Raw genomic sequence first — 20,843 nt, forward strand, 5'->3', positions numbered from 1 at the left:
GAATTCTCCATTAAGTGGTTTTTAAAATGAAACTAATTAAGAATCAGATGTTTTGTACGTACAGCACAGAATTCTTCAAAGGATATTCTTCCATCTCCATCCTTATCTGCATTTATTATGGTTTTGTCTACAATTTGCTGTAACTGTGTATCTTTCAGATTGTTCCCCACCATCATCTTCAGCACCTGGAAGAGTTCCCCATTGGAAATATAGCCATCTTTATCCATGTCATAGATCCGGAAAGCAACTAAAAAAAAGAGTAAAAAAAAAAAATCAATGGCAAGTATAAGGCATCACAAGTGATTACTTTCACTGAGAAAGAAAACAGTTAAGTTGTCAAACACCTAGAACTGTAACTATGAGGATGGCTCCTTTCTACACCCAGATGTTGCCTTTCAGTGTACTTGAACATACCATAACGATGGAATTCAGAGAGCTTGGGTCCATAAGTGTAGTCTAAAGTAGATTATTTAAACTGGCTAAGCTTTTAGTTTCTGCACATATAAAATTGAGGCTAATAACAGTTCCTAGTTTCCAGGTTCTTCAGAGCACTGAATGAAATTATACATGTAAACGCTTAGAACAGTGTCTGACACATGGTAAAAGCTCAACAGACAGTAGCACTTGCTGTTGTTATTATTTTCATTTATATCAAAAGTTTATTTGCAAAGGATGTTTGCATACATCCTGTACTTCAGAGAATGTTACTGAATAAATTGTCTCTCTAGTTAAGAATTGAATATTAAAAGATATCAAATATTCACGATAATAAGGCAACCTACATAAACCAAAATAGTGGGCTTCTGGCTAAATATTTCTGAAACAATATGTATAAACTAAGTTAACCTAGTCACATTACAATATTTTTCCCACTTTCATTAAATGAATACCCTCTTATCCAAGATATGTAGTTTATATGATCTTTTTTCAATAGAAGAAAATTCTATTTTCCTTCTACCCAATTAAAAAGCAACTATGTCACATTGTTAAAAATTACTAATTACAAATGTCTTAAAAGGGTTTTCTCCAGAATACAAAATTTCTATTATGTCTACTAAGGATGAGAAATAAAAGATATCTTTTAGAATATTTTAAAAAGAGGTTATAATACACTATGGGGTAGTTGTGGCATAAGAGAAAAAAACTCAGTGAAGAAAAGTACTTACACCTCAACTTCTGCTCCTTATCACCTTTGACACTGAACTGAGAGACTCCCTCAATAAATTCTGAATAAGAATAAAACATGTTCACAGGTCAGAAGTTTCAATTTTTTAAATAGAAAACAACACATACCCAACACACACACAAAAAACACATGCCCACAAGAGTATATTTTCTTGTTTCAAAAGAGAATAATACTTCGTAATGTTTAAGATGGAAAGCGCCAAATTTGAAACCTCAGCAAAAAAGGTTCTACATTTTTTTGAAAATTTGAACTTGAAGTTCTCTAAAGTCAATTTAACAAGTATTTATTATGTATCACAGACCATAACATTCAAAACCATGTTCTTTAAGCTATTTAACTTTCTTCTGTGAAAATATAACCACTAAAAGAAGACATTATAAAAAGATTATACTTGGTTTTCCCAGAACAAAAATAATTTTGGATTTCTGGTTCCAAAATTCAGAATTATTTAGACAAACTGTTGGGAGTTTTATGAAAATGGTAATTTTTCTTCACTGCCCACTAAATAGTGAATCATAATCACTTTTAGATCACTTCACTTACATAGCTCAGTTCCTAAAACTGAAATATCAAAATCTATTCATTCCCCAGTGGAAAGAAATGTTAAATTACTTTCAAACAGGGGTCCCCAACCTTCAGGCTGCAGACTTGTACTGACCCAGACCTATTAGGAACCAGGCCACACAACAGGGGGTGAGATTGAATGTAACACGCTGGAATCATGCTGAACCCCGCCCCCCCCCCCCCCGCCCCCGCAACCTGGTTGTGGTAGAAAAACTGTCTTCCATGAAACCTGTCCTTGGTGCCAAAAAGGCTGGGGACTGCTGCTTTAAAGTACAGAATCAAGTATAAAATTATGCATCATGGTAACATCATCAAAAGCACCGCCACGTGCCTTTGTGAAATCTAGATGAACTAAAATGATCCTTTTTATGGTAATGCCCATACCCTTATTATTACAGTTTATTTTTTTTATTAATGACTTAGTATATGCCTCATTCTGTATAAAAGGATTAAAAAAATGCATCTTCTGATGTGATGTCTCCCTAAAGTGAGACCAATTTTCTCAAAACAAATACTAAATCTCATTTTTTAAAAATTACCTTGTAAGGACAATTAGATCATTTATTAACCAAAACCTGAAACATCTTATTTCATTAAGGTTCATATCCCACAGATTTTGAGATTTTAACATAATCTATGATTATAAGATTACAATATAAAGGCACTGAAACGCTAAAATTTTTCAAATACAGCTGTATTTTCAAATACAGCTGTATTTGTTGTACATACAGCTGTAAGACTACAATTTGTGATGTTAAAACTACTTTCTTACCTTTAAAGTCTACTTCTCCATTCCCATCTGTGTCGAATATATCTATTACTCGCTGTACTAAAGGATTCTGTTGTAACTCTGGCAGAGACATGAACTCTTCCACACTCAAAGAACCAGAATTGTCCAAATCAAGCTTCTTAAATCTCTTTCCTAGCCTTTTAATTTCATCAGCATCAACTGAAAGCAAACAAAAAGAGCAGTATAATTTACAAAATGATTTTATAATTAGAAGGAAAAAAACATCCAGCAGTTAACCACTTAATTTCCAATTGAAGAGTTGAATATACTTTTGACTAGTTCCCTATAACAGAGAAAGTACATTGTACATATTTTTATTTAATTATCCTTTTGTTTGTCTGCACCTGCCATAACATAAAGCCAACAATATGCTGAGAACACCAAAGTATCAAATAGGATTGACAATGCTAAGCTGATCGTCGAAGTCAGGTGGCTCCTACCAGGCAGGCTAAACCAATCTCCATCCTGTGCCTAAACAGCCTGACTTTCACTTATCTTTTTACATTTTCATTTTACTTTATTTCTAATAGTTCACGTTTCAAATTTTGAGCATAGTTCAAAATTCAAAGCCTCCCTTTCATCCCACCTTTTACATATACAATTCCCCTTCTTGGAGGCAATTTCGCCAGTTTTTTTAATATTCTTTCAGAGGTATTCTTTTATAAGTACAAGCAAATTAAACATAGCTTTGGCTTTAAATAAAAAACAAAAACAAAGCAGCCCACAACCCACAAAAGTAAACTTAAAAATGTCTGTATTAGTTTATAATTAATCTATCAAAATTCAGTATCAGGTCTCTTATCATAATGCATTCTTTAAAAAGGTTTCTTCACTTTCTTCTAAATAACATTATTATTTTCATTCCTTTAAAAAAATCAGACTACTTCACATAAATAATTTTGTTCATGGCTTAAAAGAAATAATATAAATATACAGAAAATTAAATTTATTTCTTATAGTTGAAGTCCAAGACCAGGGTGCTATCATGATGGTATAAGGGTCTTCTTCTACAGCATATATTATATACTAAGTATACATGAATTATGGTCCATGGTATTAGATACTGAAATTGAAACTGTTTTGAAACTCAAATAATATATGGCATCCTCATTATAAGAACTTAAAAGGTAAAGGATATATTTTTAAAACCTAAAATTATTGTTTAAGTGGAATAGGAACTCTAATTTTATCTGTACCACCAAAGCACATACTGTACAACTACAAGATGCCGCTCCAACATGAATCTATTTCATAGCAGTTGGTAGAGAAGAGACATCAGTAGAGCACAGAAATGTCATTGATTCATAAAGCTTTTTTTTTAATCCTCACATGAGGACTTTTTTTTCATTGCTTTTAGAGACACAGGAATGGAGAGAAAGGGAGAGAGAGGGAGAGACATCAGCGTAAGAGAGAAACACTGATTGGCTATCTTCTCAGCATGCGCCCCAACCAGTGATCAAACCCAGAACCCAGGTATGTGCCCTAACCAGAAATTGAACCCATGACCTTTGGGTCCACAGGACAATGCTCCAACCAACTGAGCCACATGGCCAGGGCTATTCTCAGAGGGTTTTCCCTGCAATGCTATAAAGGGATCAGGAACAAGTATTCTCAAGTTAAAGAGAAAGTCTTAATAAAATATGAAAACCTTAAAAAAATGAAAAATAATAAGTATCTCTCTTTAGAGAAATAACAGCATGTTTAGTGGCTTTAAGAACCCCGAGGCTTTTCAACATTGTCATCTGGTGCAAACTAAGGGTGCAAATGAACAAACTGCAAAGACAACTTCTCACCTTCCACTTCTGCTGGCCAAATGTCCCCCCAACCTCAGAAAGCAATTAACAAAGGTGACTATATCCTGGTCCATTGTTTAATTTTTACAAAATCAGTTTCTGCTGAAGCAAATGCCCTCAAGAACCTGTATCTCAAAATAGGAAACAGGAGCCAGGGTTTAAGGCCAATAAGTGAATGGCGATGGGCTTCATACAAATACCAGAGGCAATTTGTGTTAGTATTTTAAAGATCAAATTGATTTTTGTAAGTACTCTGTTACAAAGCTACATAAGGAGTGGTCTACCCTATCCATATTTTTCCCAGACATGATTTTGCAGCTTAAGGTTATTCAGGAACACATATACTGTATTACAGCAGAAATGCCCTTATTGTTCTTTAACGATTCATCTAAATCCTGCTTCAAACAGCAAAATACAGATATAATAACCCAATCAAAACTTCAAATATACACTTCCTGAACACATTAACTTCATAGAGCATTTTATCCTTTTACTAAAGAATATTCCTTCTTTAATGTAATAAATAGATGGATAATAGCAGAACTGTTCAAATAAACCTTATTTTTCATGTAATTACATACTCTTGCTCCTGGAGGAAACAAACTTAATAAATTAAATCCTACACATGCTTTGGACTTATAGACATGTCTTGCCTACCTCAAGGCAGAGCCCATGACTTTTTCAACGGTGCTCTGTACATTGCATAAAAGCGTAACAGGTGCTCAATAAAGGTTTTTTTATTTTTTTTTAAGATGTTAGTTATTTATCTTTAGAAAGAGGGAAAGGGAGGAAGGGAGGAAGAGAAACATCAATGTGTGGTTGTCTCTCACACGTTCCCCCCACCGCCCCGGGGACCTGGCCCACAACCCAGGCATGTGCCCTGACTGGGAATGGAACAAGAAACCCTTTGGTTCACAGGCCCTCACACAATCCTCTGAGCCATGCCAGCCAGGGCACTCAATATAGGTTTTAAATGAGTATTACTTCTAAGTATTTTGGATTTTAAACTTATTGATCAAAATGCCATCAGTATTTCAAGTAAAACTACTTATCTAACCAAACACCAATCAAACCTTTCGTAACAGTTTCTCAAAGTTCATAGATATATCTGAAAGCTACCTCTTCATGCTTGACTTAATTTAAGGTACATACCAAGAAAGAGTTTACTATTTTCTTCTAGCAATCTTTAGTTTGCTTTAGTTTAAAACTACAGACTACAAAAGGTGATGAGGAAACTGAACGTAACACATGACTGAGGCAGATTACAAGTAGAAAAGGAAAGATGACAGCGTCTCAACAAACAGCATCGGACAGTTGTCATTTCTTTTAACAAGAGCTGAAGTGTATCATTAATGGAAAAGAGAAAAGGCAGAAATGCAGTGCCATAATATTTATGGAAGCTATCTGTGAGATTCCATTTACTGAGGAGGGGACATGAATAAGTTTAGAAACTTACATTACAAAACTGAAAACGAAGTGCTTAAAGCATTATCTTTCAATTACCTGAAAAACCCCACTAATCCAGAAGAAAGCACTCCACAGTCTTGATGAATAAGGAATATTAAGAATATCAATAATAATAAAAATGAATCATAAATCATCAAATATACCTAGCTCAATCCACCTTTCCTGCACTGTCAAACAGTAATCTTTCTAAAAGTTATATTCAGCCAAATTGCTGGCTCTTATGCATACAGAATAAAAAGTCTTAGGCCCTTGATAATATTTAGCCTCAATTTAAACCCCTCCCCCCACAATTACCTTTACCTTAGTTACAATGCTCTTGGCACAATTCTTCAACAGCATAAATTTTATGCATGCATTTCCTTATAAATCATCTGCTGGAATGTCCCTACCTTAACACTGATTTATGAAACCCCTATTAATTTTCCTGATTAAATAAAAGGGGATATTAACTATAGCCTGCTATTATGAGTATCATGAATGCACTCTCTAGCCAAAGCCCTTGCTTGAAAAGCAGTATTTAAAACCTATTCACTTTCTTCTGCTGTAAATATCGTAGGAAATAGAATAAACTTGTTGACATCTGCTCTGGATCAGTCATTTAAACCTTCCTCAAGGAAAAGCAAGGTGCCAGTGATGGTACATAACTTGACAATAACTGGCTTTTTAAAAAGCCCCTGAAGTATGACTTGGAGGGAACAAGCTCCATCTAATCTCCTATTCACCACCATTCTCACACATCCCATGTAGTCACAGCTCACCTTGGGCTTCTTTAACAAGCCAGCGTAGTTTGAAAAAAGGCAGTTGTCTATTCTCCAACCACTCATTTATTTCTCCTTTTGTCCCTTTCTTCCTGCTTGGACTACAATGGCGATGAGTAAAACACACTAGATTACTCAGTACTCACTATCTAGTTGGGTCTAGCTGAAGGAATCTGTACCTAAATAAAATGAGTATTTTAAAAAGCCCAGATCTAAGAAAGCTAGCTTTCTAAAACAAAAGGTAAACAGTCCTTTTTTAGAAGTGGAACAGTGACTTATTTGGTTGTTACTATCAGGATAGAAGCAGTTGTTTAGCACTCCCACTTGCCAGCACTACAGACTAGATGTGTTAAAGAATTTAGAGTATCCTCAGGACAACATAGGTCAAGTCTTGAAATATCAGCATTTACCAACTGCCTCCAAATTAAATGCCGATCCCTACGACAGATCAAACTCATCGTGTGGCAGCACCATTAAATGTTTCAGATCTTCACTTAGTACAAGTTAAATATTAAAGAACAAATTCCAACTTTCAGCATCAAATTTCATCAAAGATTTTCCCCATTGCTTGGGACCATACTCCCTTAAAACAGATGGACAGAACACACACACACACACACACACACACACAGAACCCACAAACCTCACCCCCCTGACTCATCTTATGACTCAGATACTCTTTTTCATATGTTTTGCCAAGTTGAAATACATGTTATTATTCTACTTTTTGTAAGGATACCTTTATTTTGCTACTTTAATTTAAATATTCAATTTAAATCAAACAAAGTAGTGAAATAAAGAATTTCATAAAATCATATATGGGGGGGTAGGTTTACAGTTTTTCATATGGAAAATGGTACCAAGAACAAACTGTGCTCCGCGTACAACTGTAAACCTACTTTTGCCCCGACCTGTGTCTGTATGTATAAAATCTAAAATTTAAGGAAGAAATTTAAAAACTTACATCTTTTATATGAGGTTCACGAAGTAGTTACTATTAAGAAACTGATGAATTACTTCCACAGAAAACACCAAATTAAACTGCTGACAACTTGCCCACCATGACACACCATATTTTGCTGAGTATAATACACTCCTGTGTATAACACACACCCACGTTTTTTGGCCCTAACTTTCAGGGAAAAAAAATCTTTTAATTTTTTTAATTCAATTTGTTATTTACTTATATTTAGATATTTAGTTTTGGTATTATAAAGGAATTTTAGCATTTACTTTTGAACATACTATGGTACAAGAAATTTTAAGTAACAGATAATTACAAAACACAAGAACAGATCCATGCACTACCCATGTATACTGCGCATCCTTAGTCTTTCTTCAAAATTTTGGGTAAAAAAATATGCATTATATATGGCAAAATATGGTATTCAGAGATAAATATGATATCTAGATGGTTACTCATTTTGACAAGTGATTTCAAAAATCTTACTAAGAATTTGCTTTTCGAGAGTTCACGTTGCCACAGTAAATTTTAATAAATACTTTAAACTGGGATATATTAATACTAGAGCAATATAATATTAAGAAATAAAAGGTTGCATATTCATTCACTACCCTCTCAGATTAAGAAACAATCATCTCTGTTTATTACATGTACCAGTATATTTTTCTCATTTAGAACAAGGAATTTAAGAGATTCCAAAATAGCAGTGATCTAGTCTCTGACTCTTAAGGCACTGTTATTACAGAATTCACAACAAACTGCTTTTCTACCATTAGGAGTTAAAAGTAAAAATAACTGCCCTGGCTGGGTCGCCCAGTTGGTTAAAGTGTCATCCCATAAACCAAAAGGTTGCCGGTTTGATTGCTGGTCAGGGCACATACCCAGGTTGCAAGTTCCATCCCTGGTTAAATGGAAATCTCTCTTATGGGAGGCAATCAATCAGTGTTTCTCTCTCTCAAATCAATAAACATATCCTCAGGTGAGGATTAAAAAAAAAAGGTGAAAGGATTTGTAAGTTCTTTTAGGTGACTTTTAAGGTTTCTCAAATCAAAAGGAAAATAAATAAGCAGAATAGTAGAAAAATAAACTTTCCTCAAATTTTAAGCAATCCCAGTAATTGTGTAGTAAACAGCAACAAGACTATTACTGCTCCTTCAGCAAATTCTTTCAATAGCCACTTCATAATTTATTACCTATTATTCTATTAATGATTTAACAAGAAAAACAAAATATAGCAAAGTCTTTTCAAATCCTTCTATCAATAGTAACATCAAAGAAAAAAAACTAAATGTAATGGGGAATCCTATTTAGAATCCTGGAAAAGAAAAATAAAACTTTTAAATATTACCAGTTTTTTCCCACTAAAACATGCAGTTTAATAGTACTAATGTTATTTTCATGATTTTGATAATTACATTATGATTCTATAAGATATTAATTAACATTAGAGGAAATTATGTAAAAATTATTTGAGAACTCTCTAATTTTTCTAACTTTTCTGTAATTTCTCCTTAGTGTCCTCCAATTTATGACAGCTCTTAATTATTTCCTTGTCTTTTATGACCTTGAAACTTCTAACCCAGTGTCATGTAAAACATCCCTCAGTTTGAGCTTGCTGATGTTTTCTTATAATTAGAATCAATCTGGGCATCTGGGGCAAGACTACCATAGAAATGGTATGTCCTTTTTAGTGCATTATATTAAGGGGTTTGTGATGTCAATGTCTTTTTATTAGAGATGTTAATTTTGATCACCCAGTCAACATGGTATCTGGCGGATTTCTCTACCATAAAATCTACTATCTTCCCCTTTATAGTAAAAAAAAAAAATCAGGTGGAGGGATACTTTTAAAACTATGCAAATATCTTATTTCTCCTAAAACTCTGGCCTAATTTTAGCATCCACTGGTAGATCTTATCTGCAAGATTTTACTACTATGGAATTTGCCTAATAATGAGTTTCTTTTTCCTTCTACATTAATTGGAATACATCTTTTTAAAAAAACTGTTCCTTTTCCCATTTATATATTTGATTATTAGTATCAGCATGGACTTACGGATATTTATTTTATTCTATTGGTTAAAATCCAATAATCTCATTATTTCTTAGTCAAATTGTTTCAGCTCTGGTCTTTAAGTTGGTTCCCACGTGACCTTTCAACAACTGCCACTTTGAGCACTTCCTTCATTTCTGGCCCCACAAAGTGTTCCAGCCTCACTCTGCCTGTTCATAGTATTTCTAAAAAGGGATTCCCCAATCTTTTTGGTATGACAGGATACTTAGAACTATGCAATAGAATTAACTATTAGGAAAAGTTACTCTGATAAAGGATTTCAAAATACATATATCTTCAAGGTATTTTGGAAAGAGCCACTAGACATTAACAAAATTACCTATGCAGGAACATGTATTAAGTGACTCTTGTAACTACTAACACAAGCACAAAGCTGTATAATGTTGTTAACAGAAGCTATTAGGTAGTTTTTTTTAAAGAAAGATTAATTTATAAGTTTTAAAGTCTTTTGTAAAATGTAACTTATGAAAGTGAAGACTGTATTTACATGTTACCCCAAATAAGAAATAAAAACCACCAGGGGGTGCAGTAGAGACAGGTCACAAATAAAACCTTCCTAAGCAGATCCAAAACCCCCCACAATTTTCTAACAATCTTCTGTATAAACTAGCAGTTTAATATCTACATTTACATTCTGCACAGAATAGTTGGACAATAGAACAAAGCAAAGAAAGCACCTTACCTATAGATATGAGAGAATTAAAAAAGCATATTATAAAATATGGACTCAGGCACATCAATATGTATATATATTCAATATTTGGGTCAATAACCTCTACTCTGTTCCTCTTTTCCACTGATCTTGTCTATCTTATGCCAATATCACAGTCTTGGGTTTTATATTAAATGTTTAAATCAGGGAGAATTTTTCCAAAATTGTTCTGGCTCTTCCAAGATCTGTGCATTTCCACATGAAATTAACAGTTTGGTAATTTTAATAAAAAGCCTGCAAATACTATATGATAGGCATTGTCTTGACTAATCCAAGTAGAACTGATACCTTAAAGAATCAAGTCTTCTAATATATTTATTAAGCTCATAAAAACACCTCTTAAGATTTCTCAATATTATTAATAAGTTAGCTTAAAAGTCACACTCTTATTTTTTGGAAAGCCTAAGTATATTTTGTGTTGGTCAGTAACACATCCTATTCAAAAGACATGGCGCTTAATGATTTGTTCCATTGTTTGTAACAAGATAAATTCAACCCCAACCTATTATATAAAGTTCTTCAGGTTTTTCTCTTATCTTATCCTGTTATGTTGCATTTAAAAACGTTAGTTGAACATTTCTTTTAGCTTTTTACCACTCCCCATCCCTAACTCTCAAAAAAAAAATATGGTATTCTCCCAAAAGAATGCATGTTCAAGAGTCTTCTTTTACACTGTGCACCAATTATTCAAGACTTATTTACAGCTGCTCCAGAGTTCAATCTAGTTTATCACCAAGAATATCACACTGTAACCCCCACCAGTCTCCACCTTTTCTTTCTTACTGACTTGCCTTTTACCTTACTTAACACATCAAGAAATTCCACCACACAACTTATATAATGGCTTTTACTTTCTCCTTGAAGACATTCTTCATAAACACTTGGACTTCCTGCTCTAACTTGAACATGTTCATGGCACAGTTATGATCCTGGGATTTTTAGTGGTGTCTTAAGAGACTCAGTTCTTGAATCTCATTTCATCTTTATCTCCTATTTCATTTTTCTAGGTAAATATTCAAGAAGTTAAAAAAGGTAAATTCCCCAAGTCCTTAAATTTCTGGAATTGTATATTTAATTTGATCTCACACCTGAATAAACATTTGGTTGGTAAAAATTCTGGATTTAGGAACTTGGAACTCTGAATGAATTGCCTAACTGCTTCTACTGCTGCTGCTAAGAAATCTAATGCCAGTAGACTCCTATTCTTTTTAGGTAGCTTTCCCCCACCATTTAAGGGTTTTCTTTTTACTCTGAGTTTTAAAATTATAAAATAGGACAAGACTAAATAAATATAGGTCTTTTTCATTTAACCTTCTTGACTATCAGAATGCTCTTTCAATCAGAAGATAAGATTTTTCAGGAGAGGGAAATTCTCACCCATTATTTCACTGATCATTTGTGCTTCCATTTTACCTAATATATTTCCTGAAATTTCTTTTAGAACAGATGCTATTCCCTGTAATTGTTCCCAAGTCCTTTTTTACTTACATATTTGTTCGTATCTTTTGCTCTAACCCTCTGAGCGAGATCCAAGAATTTATACTTTGGGAAATGGTTAGCTAGGCTTTTTACCAGCTAAAAAAACCTGACTTCTTATATCGCAGATATAAGATTTTTCAAACTTGTGATAGACTATCAAATCAGTACATCATGGACTTCACTGCTGAAATGACAAATCAGTAAGTGCTATCATAATGTCAAAAATTGACAGTATGAATAAAAAAAAGCTAGTACTTTTCTTAAGGCTACTTACCTAAAAACCTGAAATATTTAGACTACAGTAGACAATCCAGGTACTTAAAAACAGGTACTGTAACAGGAGAACAAGGTTAACAACTCAAAGCTTAGGTGTTCAAGTTCATGCACAATACTCTAGAAAACCTTTCATCCCTCTTCATTACAGCTCTAAACCTTTACTGAAAGAAAGCAGAACAGAAGTACCTCTCAGAGAATGAGGTGAAACTGGAATATAGCATCATTAAATTACTAAGTAAATGATAAATCATGGCTGGTAGAGTGTCTAAGAAGCATGAACTATGTGATACATTCATGAAGTTTTTAATCTAGAGTAACAAATGCGTAAGTCAATTTCAAAGTTAATCACAAAATTTTTCATAATAAATGGTATTTTACGAATAAAATGTTTAAGAACATTTTTACCTTTCACACTCAAACTGAATTTTTAAGGATATTAATAAAAGCTACCTCCAAGCCCTGGCTGGTGTAGCTCAGTGGATTGAGCGCGGGCTGCGAACCAAAGCATCGCAGGTTCAATTCCCAGTCAGGGCACATGCCTGGGTTGCAGGCCATAACCCTCAGCAACCGCACACTGATGTTTCTCTCTCTCTCTCTTTCTCCCTCCCTTCCTTCTCTAAAAAAAAAAATTAAGTAAAAATAATATAAAATAAATAAAAAGCTACCTCCGAAGATTTCAGAAATTCTGAATAAAGGCTTGGGAGTAAAACAAGAAATTACTTTGTAGAACACACATTAAGAACTGGAGTTAATCTAGTCCATTTAAGAAAGGAAACATAGAGAAATGTAGATACAAAGGAGGAAGTCAAATTATTCTCTTAAAAAGTTTTGTTTTCACAACGAAGAAAAGCCCTAGTCTAAGAACATAGGCATGAGATAAACTGATTGACAGCAGAAATTAACAGCACAAAGTTAGTATCTTTGCACTTTCAAGTCACCAGTAAATATTGAAACCAAAAACAAAATTGCTTGAATATGAGTATGTTTGTTTATTTAAAAACTAGAGCAGTGACCTTATGATTAAATATGTCTTTGAGATTTCTACATGTAGTTCATATGCAAAAGAAAACACTCTTTAAAAGTCTACCAAGCTCTTCCTAGGTGACCTTCTAATGGAAAAAAAAAAAATTGAGAAATCTTTCCAGGGAAAAGACTATTATTATTAGTCTTTCATCTATGTTCAGTCTACAAAATAGGCCCTGTACTTCATTTTACCAAATCTCTTCAGAATTATACTGGTTTTATCAACAGTGGAGGGGGGGGGCAGTTGAATCTGATTTCTGACTGATACTTTCAACTGTGCCCCAATCTAGTCCACTGCTTAAACTATCTGAAGTAGTATCTTGCACAGTCACTTTTCCAACTTATCATGCCAAGTTACAAGTGAGGTCTCAACTTTGAGCAAATCACCCCAACAGGGTATACATTTCCATTACAGCCCAGACAGGTTAGCCAACAGACAGAAACAAAGTCACAATGGCCTAGAATAATTGAAGGCAAGAAAAAGTGAACACTGAATTGAGGAAAAAAAAAAATAATCAGGAATACCTTTATGTCTTAGGTCCAGTTTGCCTAAAATCATTCATGTGTAGACAAACATAACATTAACCCTGTAAGATTTCTTAGGCTGTATAGGATTGGGACTAAAAATAGGACTCTCAAAGCATGACTGCCTGAAATCAAATCATAGCTTTGTTACTTAACCTGCTGCTGCGTGACCTTAGGCCAGTTATTGAAGATATCTCCGCCTCTGTTTCTCATCTATTCAATGGGTAAAGTAATAGTACCTCTCTCATGAAGATTTAAAAGGTTGACAGATGTATGTAAAATACTTAGAATAGTGCCTAGCACATATGTTGTTATTATTTATAAAAATAAGTGTGGTGATTGTTAACTACTGAGTTTTCCTAAATGTGGATAGCCTTTAAAATTTACCCAACTGGTTGTCTACCCAACATAGCTAGTCTGGCTGTGAACTCTTACTAGCTTATTCAGTCAAAAGATACTCGGCCCACCTGCTTTATGCCAGGCATTGCACTTATAAATCATTTCCTTGTAACTGTTCAGAATTTATTATCTATCTCTAAAATATACTTTAAAAAACACAGCATTATGCCTATAATTATTAATAGTTAATTACTTCATATTAAATAACCAATGCTCAAATTTCCCCAAACGTCACAAATGATTTTACAGGGTTTTTCTAATCCATCAGATTTGGCAATTAAGTAATGAAGGTGCTTAAAATGACAGTGACCTTAATAATAACAACAGTTTCAGTAAAGTAGTAAGGAATGAGTGCCAGACTGCAGACGGCCATGAAATTAACAGAAATAAGGAAATGGAGATAACTATATAGGCTTTTGAGGAGCTCAAATATGAAAAAGAATAAAAAAAACCCTGGAAGGTGTATGATCAGGATCAAGGAGGAGTTCATTATGTCTGTAAATTGAAAGAGATGGAACAGCTGAGAAAGAGACCCTAACAAAAAAATACGGTCCTGGAGATGACAGGGGATGAGTTCAGAACCCCAGGCAAAGAGGCCGACCCTAGAATAAGGGAGGTATAATCCAAACTCTGACACTGAGGGAAGGAGTTAGTAAGCATGTGTACACCATTGGGAAAGTTTCTGTGTGTGAGAGGGAAGGTAGAAGGTAGGTAAGGGGGTTGGCAGTAACGAGGTAATTATGTTAACACTTAAAATGTTCTCCGTTTTCTTAAAAATTAAGAGAGAGAAATCATTCAGTAAAAGTAGGGTATTAGAAATGACTATGCAGGTATCCGCACCGAATGCTGAAAATCTAGATGCAATTTAAGGGGAGTGAAAGAGAAATGACCAGAGAGGTGAAAGAATTCATCAGTATTGAAAATATAACATAGCTTTCAAAAACCATTTCAAGTCAGTCCTTCCATGAAACTTTTCTTAATTTCTTTATCCAAGGATAACTTTCCCTCCCTGGGATATTTGTTTTTATTTATCTTAATAGTTTAGCTCTATTATAACAATTTATGCATTGCTCTTTTTCCCAGTAACTAGACTTTAAGCACTTTATGGGTGCTTACCTGTGTGTCACAGGACTGAATACCTTACAGCACACGGTTTAGAATCTAATTACCTTTTTAGAAAGTAGTACAATTAAATACTGAAAAAACAAACGAGTTACTACTTGAAAAGCTGGGAGGACCACTGCAAGCTGGACAAAAAGCCTCACTGAGAACACAGAATTGAGCTGGGTCTTCAAGGGATGAGAAGGCATGACAGGCTTTAACCTGAACGGGGCAGCGTAAATATTAAAGTGCCTCAAGGATTGATTTTAACATTCTAATATATGGTGGTAGCTGTTTACAGACAACAGTCAGCTCTTCCAATAATGGAGGTTTGTAAAGGAAAAAGTGGTGGTTCTAATGTGGACAAGTTCATTTGGGGGAAGTTAATCCAAATCATGTATAAAATATGATAAAAGTACACTGTATTCTAGTGAACCAAGTAGGGAACAGAGAAAAAAAGATATCTACTGGGTAAAAGAAGAAGTCAGATAGATTCATTGCAGGTTGAACACTCACTGACAAGTACAAACCTTTCCTGACAAGGTTCAAGTTTCACTAAGGCATAGATGTAGTCACAAGAAAGACCTACGTTCTGAGGATAAAGCTGAAAGAAACAGCTGTAACAGTGTATGGCATTTATTTCAAATACTACACATGTTTTAAAAACTTGGCTTTTGCCATCTGGATGTCCAAATATTAGAGAGGTAATATCCATTTTTGCCTTTTTGCCCTGATATGTTTTCCTTTGCAACCAGGTAAAGGAGGAGAAGATAACCCGGCAAGTACTGTGCCCCTAGGACCTCTATTCTTGACCAAGACACAAAAACTACTCTCAACACCCTATCTCAAGTCCACTTGCACCTGAAGCCTGGCTAATCAGACTTCCAAACACCTCCTTCTTGCCACTAGCAACTGGGAGAATACCGTGTTTCATCGTGTGTAATGCACTCCTGTGTAAAATGTGCACCCGTGTTTTTGTGCACATTATACATAGGATTATTATACCCATGGTATGGAATAACTTTTTGCTAAAAAAATTTGAGCAAAAAAATGAGCATTATACATGGCAAAATATGGTAATCATCACAGGCTCAAAATGAATAGTAAGTGGCAAGATACAATTTTAAGCAAACCCTTTCAATTCTAAAGAAACTATAATACCGACACATTAACTTGGCCAAAGACAAGAATTCTAGATCTAAATAACACCCAGAGCACTAGCCTGTAACAATTCTATCTTGACCGTATTTCACATAGGTCAGGCAGTGGTAGAAGTGATAGTTCTCAAATCCAGAAGACCATTACAATCTACAACAGGGTCCCGACAAACCTGTTCTGTAAGAGGCCATATAGTAAATATTGCAGGCTTTATAGACCTTGTAGTCTCTGCGGCAACTACTCAACTCCGGCACTGTTGCATAAAAAACAGCCACATGTAAACAAATGGGCATGACCGTGTTCCACTAAAACTTTATTAACAAAACTGCCGATAGTCAGTAGTTTACCAATCCCTGGTCTACAGTCATAATTAGGTTTGGTTTTCGTCAATTTCAACAACATGCCAGATGCAACATTTTACCTTCATGTTAAAATAGAAACATATACCTACATATGATAACTAGTAAGAAATTCATAAAGGAAAGCCTGAGAAGATACCTTAAAATAAAATGTAAATGGTTGGAATGGCAGAACTGTGGGTAACTGATCGTCGAGTATCACCATTTTAAAAAACTGAAAGTGCCCTGGCTGGAGTAGCTCAGTGGAAAGTATCACAGGTTCAATTCCCAGTCAGGGCACATGCCTGGGTTGCAGGCCACGGCCCCCAGCAACCGCACACTGATGCTTCTCTGTCTCTCTTTCTCCCTCCCTTCCCTCTCTATAAACAAACAAACAAACAAACAAATCTTTAAAAACCCAGCACTGTTTAAAAAAAAAACTGTAGAAGTTACAAAATAGATAAAATGAATTAGTAAACAATATCAGCTTATGGTAGCTGCTACAAGGAAAAAAACCAGGATATACTACCTATGACAGAGAGATTCTAGAAGAGAGAGACAACATCTCCAAAGAGGTGACATTTAGGCTGACAGTTGCAAGACAATGAAGTCAGTTAAGTAAAGAACTTAATACAACTCTTAGGAAGACAAGGCTACAGGTGCAGTGGGCCTCCATTCCACCTGCTTCTGTCTCACCACTGTTCACTCTCCCCAAGGAACAAGTCCGCTAGGAAGTTGTGCCTCAGCCATCGCTTTTAAAAATACCAGAAAGACACCCATGGAACCAGAGGTGGAGATCAAGCAATTTAGAATTACTCTAACCAGCAGCAACATCATCTTGGGAGAAGGTGTGTGGAGACTTGATCATAGGCGCAAAGGAAAAGGATCTTAAAGCAAAAGGACCAGTTCAGATGCCTACCCACAAGTAAAACACCTGTGAGGAAAATTCTAGGACTTGGGATCAGTTTCAGATGAGGATCCACAAGCAACTCACTGACTTGTACGGTACTTCTAAAGACTGTTAGAGATTGTTAAACAGATTACTTCCATCAGCATTGAGCCAGGAATTAAGGGTGAAGTTACCACTGCAGATGCTTAAGTCAACCTTTTAAATAAATTATCACTTGTTAAATGAAAAAAAAAAAAAAGGGTCTATTATACAAGATCATCTACCCAGAGCTCATAAGCAAGCACAGGTGTTGATAAGAATGAAACTGACAAGTGTTTCTGGTAAAAGGAAGCAAACTAATGAAACATAATGAGCAACAAGGAAAGTGGTTTTAATGAGGAAAAAAGGGAAGCACCACCTTGTTGCAAGGTAAGAGGTTTTCAGAGCTTATGATCTCTGGGTAGATGATCTTGTATACTAGACCCTTTTTTTTTAACTTAACAAGTGATAATTTATTTAAAAGGTTGACTTAAGCATCTGCAGTGGTAACTTCACCCTTAATTCTTGGCTCAATGCTGATGGAAGTAATCTGTTTAACAATCTCTAACAGTCTTTAGAAGTACTGTACAAGTCAGAGTTGCTTGTGGATCCTCATCTGAAACCGACCAACTCTATCAAATAGGGATGGAAAGGTCAAGAAAGATTCAGAATGGTTTGGGAGTTCTGGGACCTCATGATGATACCTAAATTTACCAAATGTCCCCATTCCAATTCTCAGGATCTTCCTCTCCCTGATCACAAGCCTTTCACACAAGAAATCTTACGATTTTAATAAAGATCCTTGGTCCTCTCACTGATCTTCGAATCAAGAATATCTAAGACTGTCATGTTCTGCTTTTATATTCTCCAACAGTTAGAAATAACCAGCCCACCCACACTTCCTCATTCTCCCCAGAAACATCTTTGCCGATTGCTACTCGTTCTACTTGCCTTCTATAAGTAATTTATTTTATGTAAACACAAGACAACTATTAGTTTATGCAACTGACATTTCAGATTTGATTTGTAACTAAAGCATACTGCAGATACTAATAATAAAAGTCCATAAAATATTTCTCTATTCTGATTACTTAAGACTATAAGTCAAATTTACTACCCATTTTAGATAATTATGAGCTAACTTTGCTATACAGACATATAGAAGAATATGATATACATACATATATAGAGCTATGTTAATGTGAAAGAAATTCTTGATAACAAGAATATTTGACTTACAGTGTGAGCACATTTCCAAAGGATAACTTGCCTCATTTCCCTGCAGGAAAAAAAAAAAGTTGTTAGTTAGAAAAATTAGCACAAATTTCTTTACAAAGTTAAACATTTTGAGTTACAAAACAGAGAAATAAGCCAGAAACTAATGTATCTAGATCTAAAAATTGTATTTTTTAATTAAAAAAGTGTACAATAGGAAATGCTCTTGAATCAAACAGGCCTAAGTCACATTTCTGACTCTTAAGACTTACACAGACATTTGATTAACATTTATTTTCAATATTTTTAATAGCATAAACATATTGTATACCAAATTTTAACACACTACAGACTATCAATGCTCTAACTTGTCTTGCTGGGGTAGAGCTGAGAATAAGTCTTCTCCAGCCATCTCTATTTAATTGAAGAGTTTTCTTAGACTACAAAGCTGTTAGGAAAAAAAAAAAAAACAGCAAAAGCCTATTACCATTTATACTTGCACTGAAACATAATTTTCTACATGCTGTGGGATTAAAATAAGAAAAATATTAATAGGGAAATGGGCCCAGTGTCAGACATCCAATTCAGATTTTTCTTTTCATGGGACATCTTATCCTATGGATAGGTTCTAAGTTAATATAATTTCTCTAAACTCCTAATTTATTAAAATATATATATAACCAACTACCTGTTTTTTATACTAGGATTCTACATGAAATTTATTTAAGAAGAAAAATGCTCTAGAAAAACTATAGCCCTGGGTCAATGCTTACAACGAATAAATTTTGATAACTAAGCCCAGGGAGGTTATACGCTGGTAGATCACACCATTTGATTAGTAATGGAACCAGGAGTACTTCTAAATCTAAAATGGTCAAAATTCTAAGTATAACAGATCCAGATGAGGCAAAAACCATGAAGATCTGTTTTAAAAGTCCACAGAATTTAAAGCAATGGAAATTGAGTTTCTAAAGTTTAGTGATGAAATTGAGTACCATGCATCCTATACTCTTATTAATCCAATACTGACAATAACTGTACAATATGACTGACATTTAAATACACGGGTGGGCAAAGGTAGGTTTACAGTTTTGAGTACATGGAACAGTTTAGTCTTGTATTATTTACTATTAACCTATTTTTATCCATTCTTGTATTTACTTATATACCCTAAGAAGTTACTGGATACTCCGAAAAACCATTTTAATTTTGCTGGATAGCTTTCAAACTCTGAAAATAATCTCTTATTCTATGTAAATTTAAAGTCTAAAAAAGTTTATTAGTAAATTAAACTTTTAGTATCTTGAATTCTTAGCATGTTGCCAATAATTGAAATTTATAGCAGATAACTGCAACTTTCCAGAATGGTTAATTTACTAGATCACTTTAAATATCAAATACTTATTAAAGATAGAAGAAATTCTTACCATGATTCCTATCTTTTACTGCCTCATATATTTTTTCATGCCTATGTTTTTAAAATATGCTTAAAATTTTATTTTACTGACCTAAAATTATGTTTCTTGCAAGGCTCTAAAAAGAGTATAATGACACTTTGGATCATCACTGTTGAGTTTTTAAATAATTAATGTTATCACTGTTTTATAAGTGAGAGCAAAAGGGTTATATGAATTTCAGGGAGGACTTAGAATCCAGGCTTTTGTTTCTCTACCTCACCAACCTTGACAATGTTATCAATTCTTTATAAATGATGCCGTCCATCATGTATCACTGCCTGCTAGCCAGCATCCACTAAGAGCCAAGGAGCAACCTGGCTAGGACTCCTCAGAACTTTCCCACCAACACTGACTGAATGCCTCATCTCTCTTCTAAGCTTAGGAATCCATATATCCAAAAAGTTATTTCTACCTCAACCTGTCTAATTTTATACCCAGCAAAAATATCTTTCAAACATAAAAGCAAAATGCTTTTTCCAGGAACATATAAGACATTATCCTCATTTTTAAACTATTTAACACAAACATGGTAACAATGCATTGTATGGTATATAAGGTGCAAAAGTAAAATCTTTGACAACAGCAACACAAATGTGAGACAGAAAAATGGATGTATACACTGTCAAGCTTACACTA

General features: G+C 34.4%; 1 protein-coding gene and 1 pseudogene across 2 annotated transcripts in view; one reads left to right on the forward strand and one right to left on the reverse strand.

Annotated features, from left to right (window-relative positions):
* Positions 1-20,843, reverse strand: part of PPP3R1 (protein phosphatase 3 regulatory subunit B, alpha) — a 60,011-nt gene that overhangs the window by 6,831 nt on the left and 32,337 nt on the right. The window contains exons 2-5 of one of the 2 annotated variants that reach the window (XM_028514576.2): positions 18,775-18,814; positions 2,523-2,699; positions 1,167-1,226; positions 63-247 (exon numbers count right to left, since the gene is read on the reverse strand). In XM_028514576.2, coding sequence (XP_028370377.1) covers positions 63-247; positions 1,167-1,226; positions 2,523-2,699; positions 18,775-18,814 — 462 coding nt within the window. The remainder of the gene's footprint in view (positions 1-62; positions 248-1,166; positions 1,227-2,522; positions 2,700-18,774; positions 18,815-20,843) is intronic. The other variant, XM_028514577.2, reaches the window with a different exon arrangement.
* Positions 17,320-17,935, forward strand: LOC114500830 (annotated as a pseudogene).

The sequence above is a fragment of the Phyllostomus discolor genome, chromosome 6 (assembly GCF_004126475.2).
Source record: "Phyllostomus discolor isolate MPI-MPIP mPhyDis1 chromosome 6, mPhyDis1.pri.v3, whole genome shotgun sequence".
In the NCBI taxonomy this organism is placed as follows: Eukaryota; Metazoa; Chordata; class Mammalia; order Chiroptera; family Phyllostomidae; genus Phyllostomus; species Phyllostomus discolor.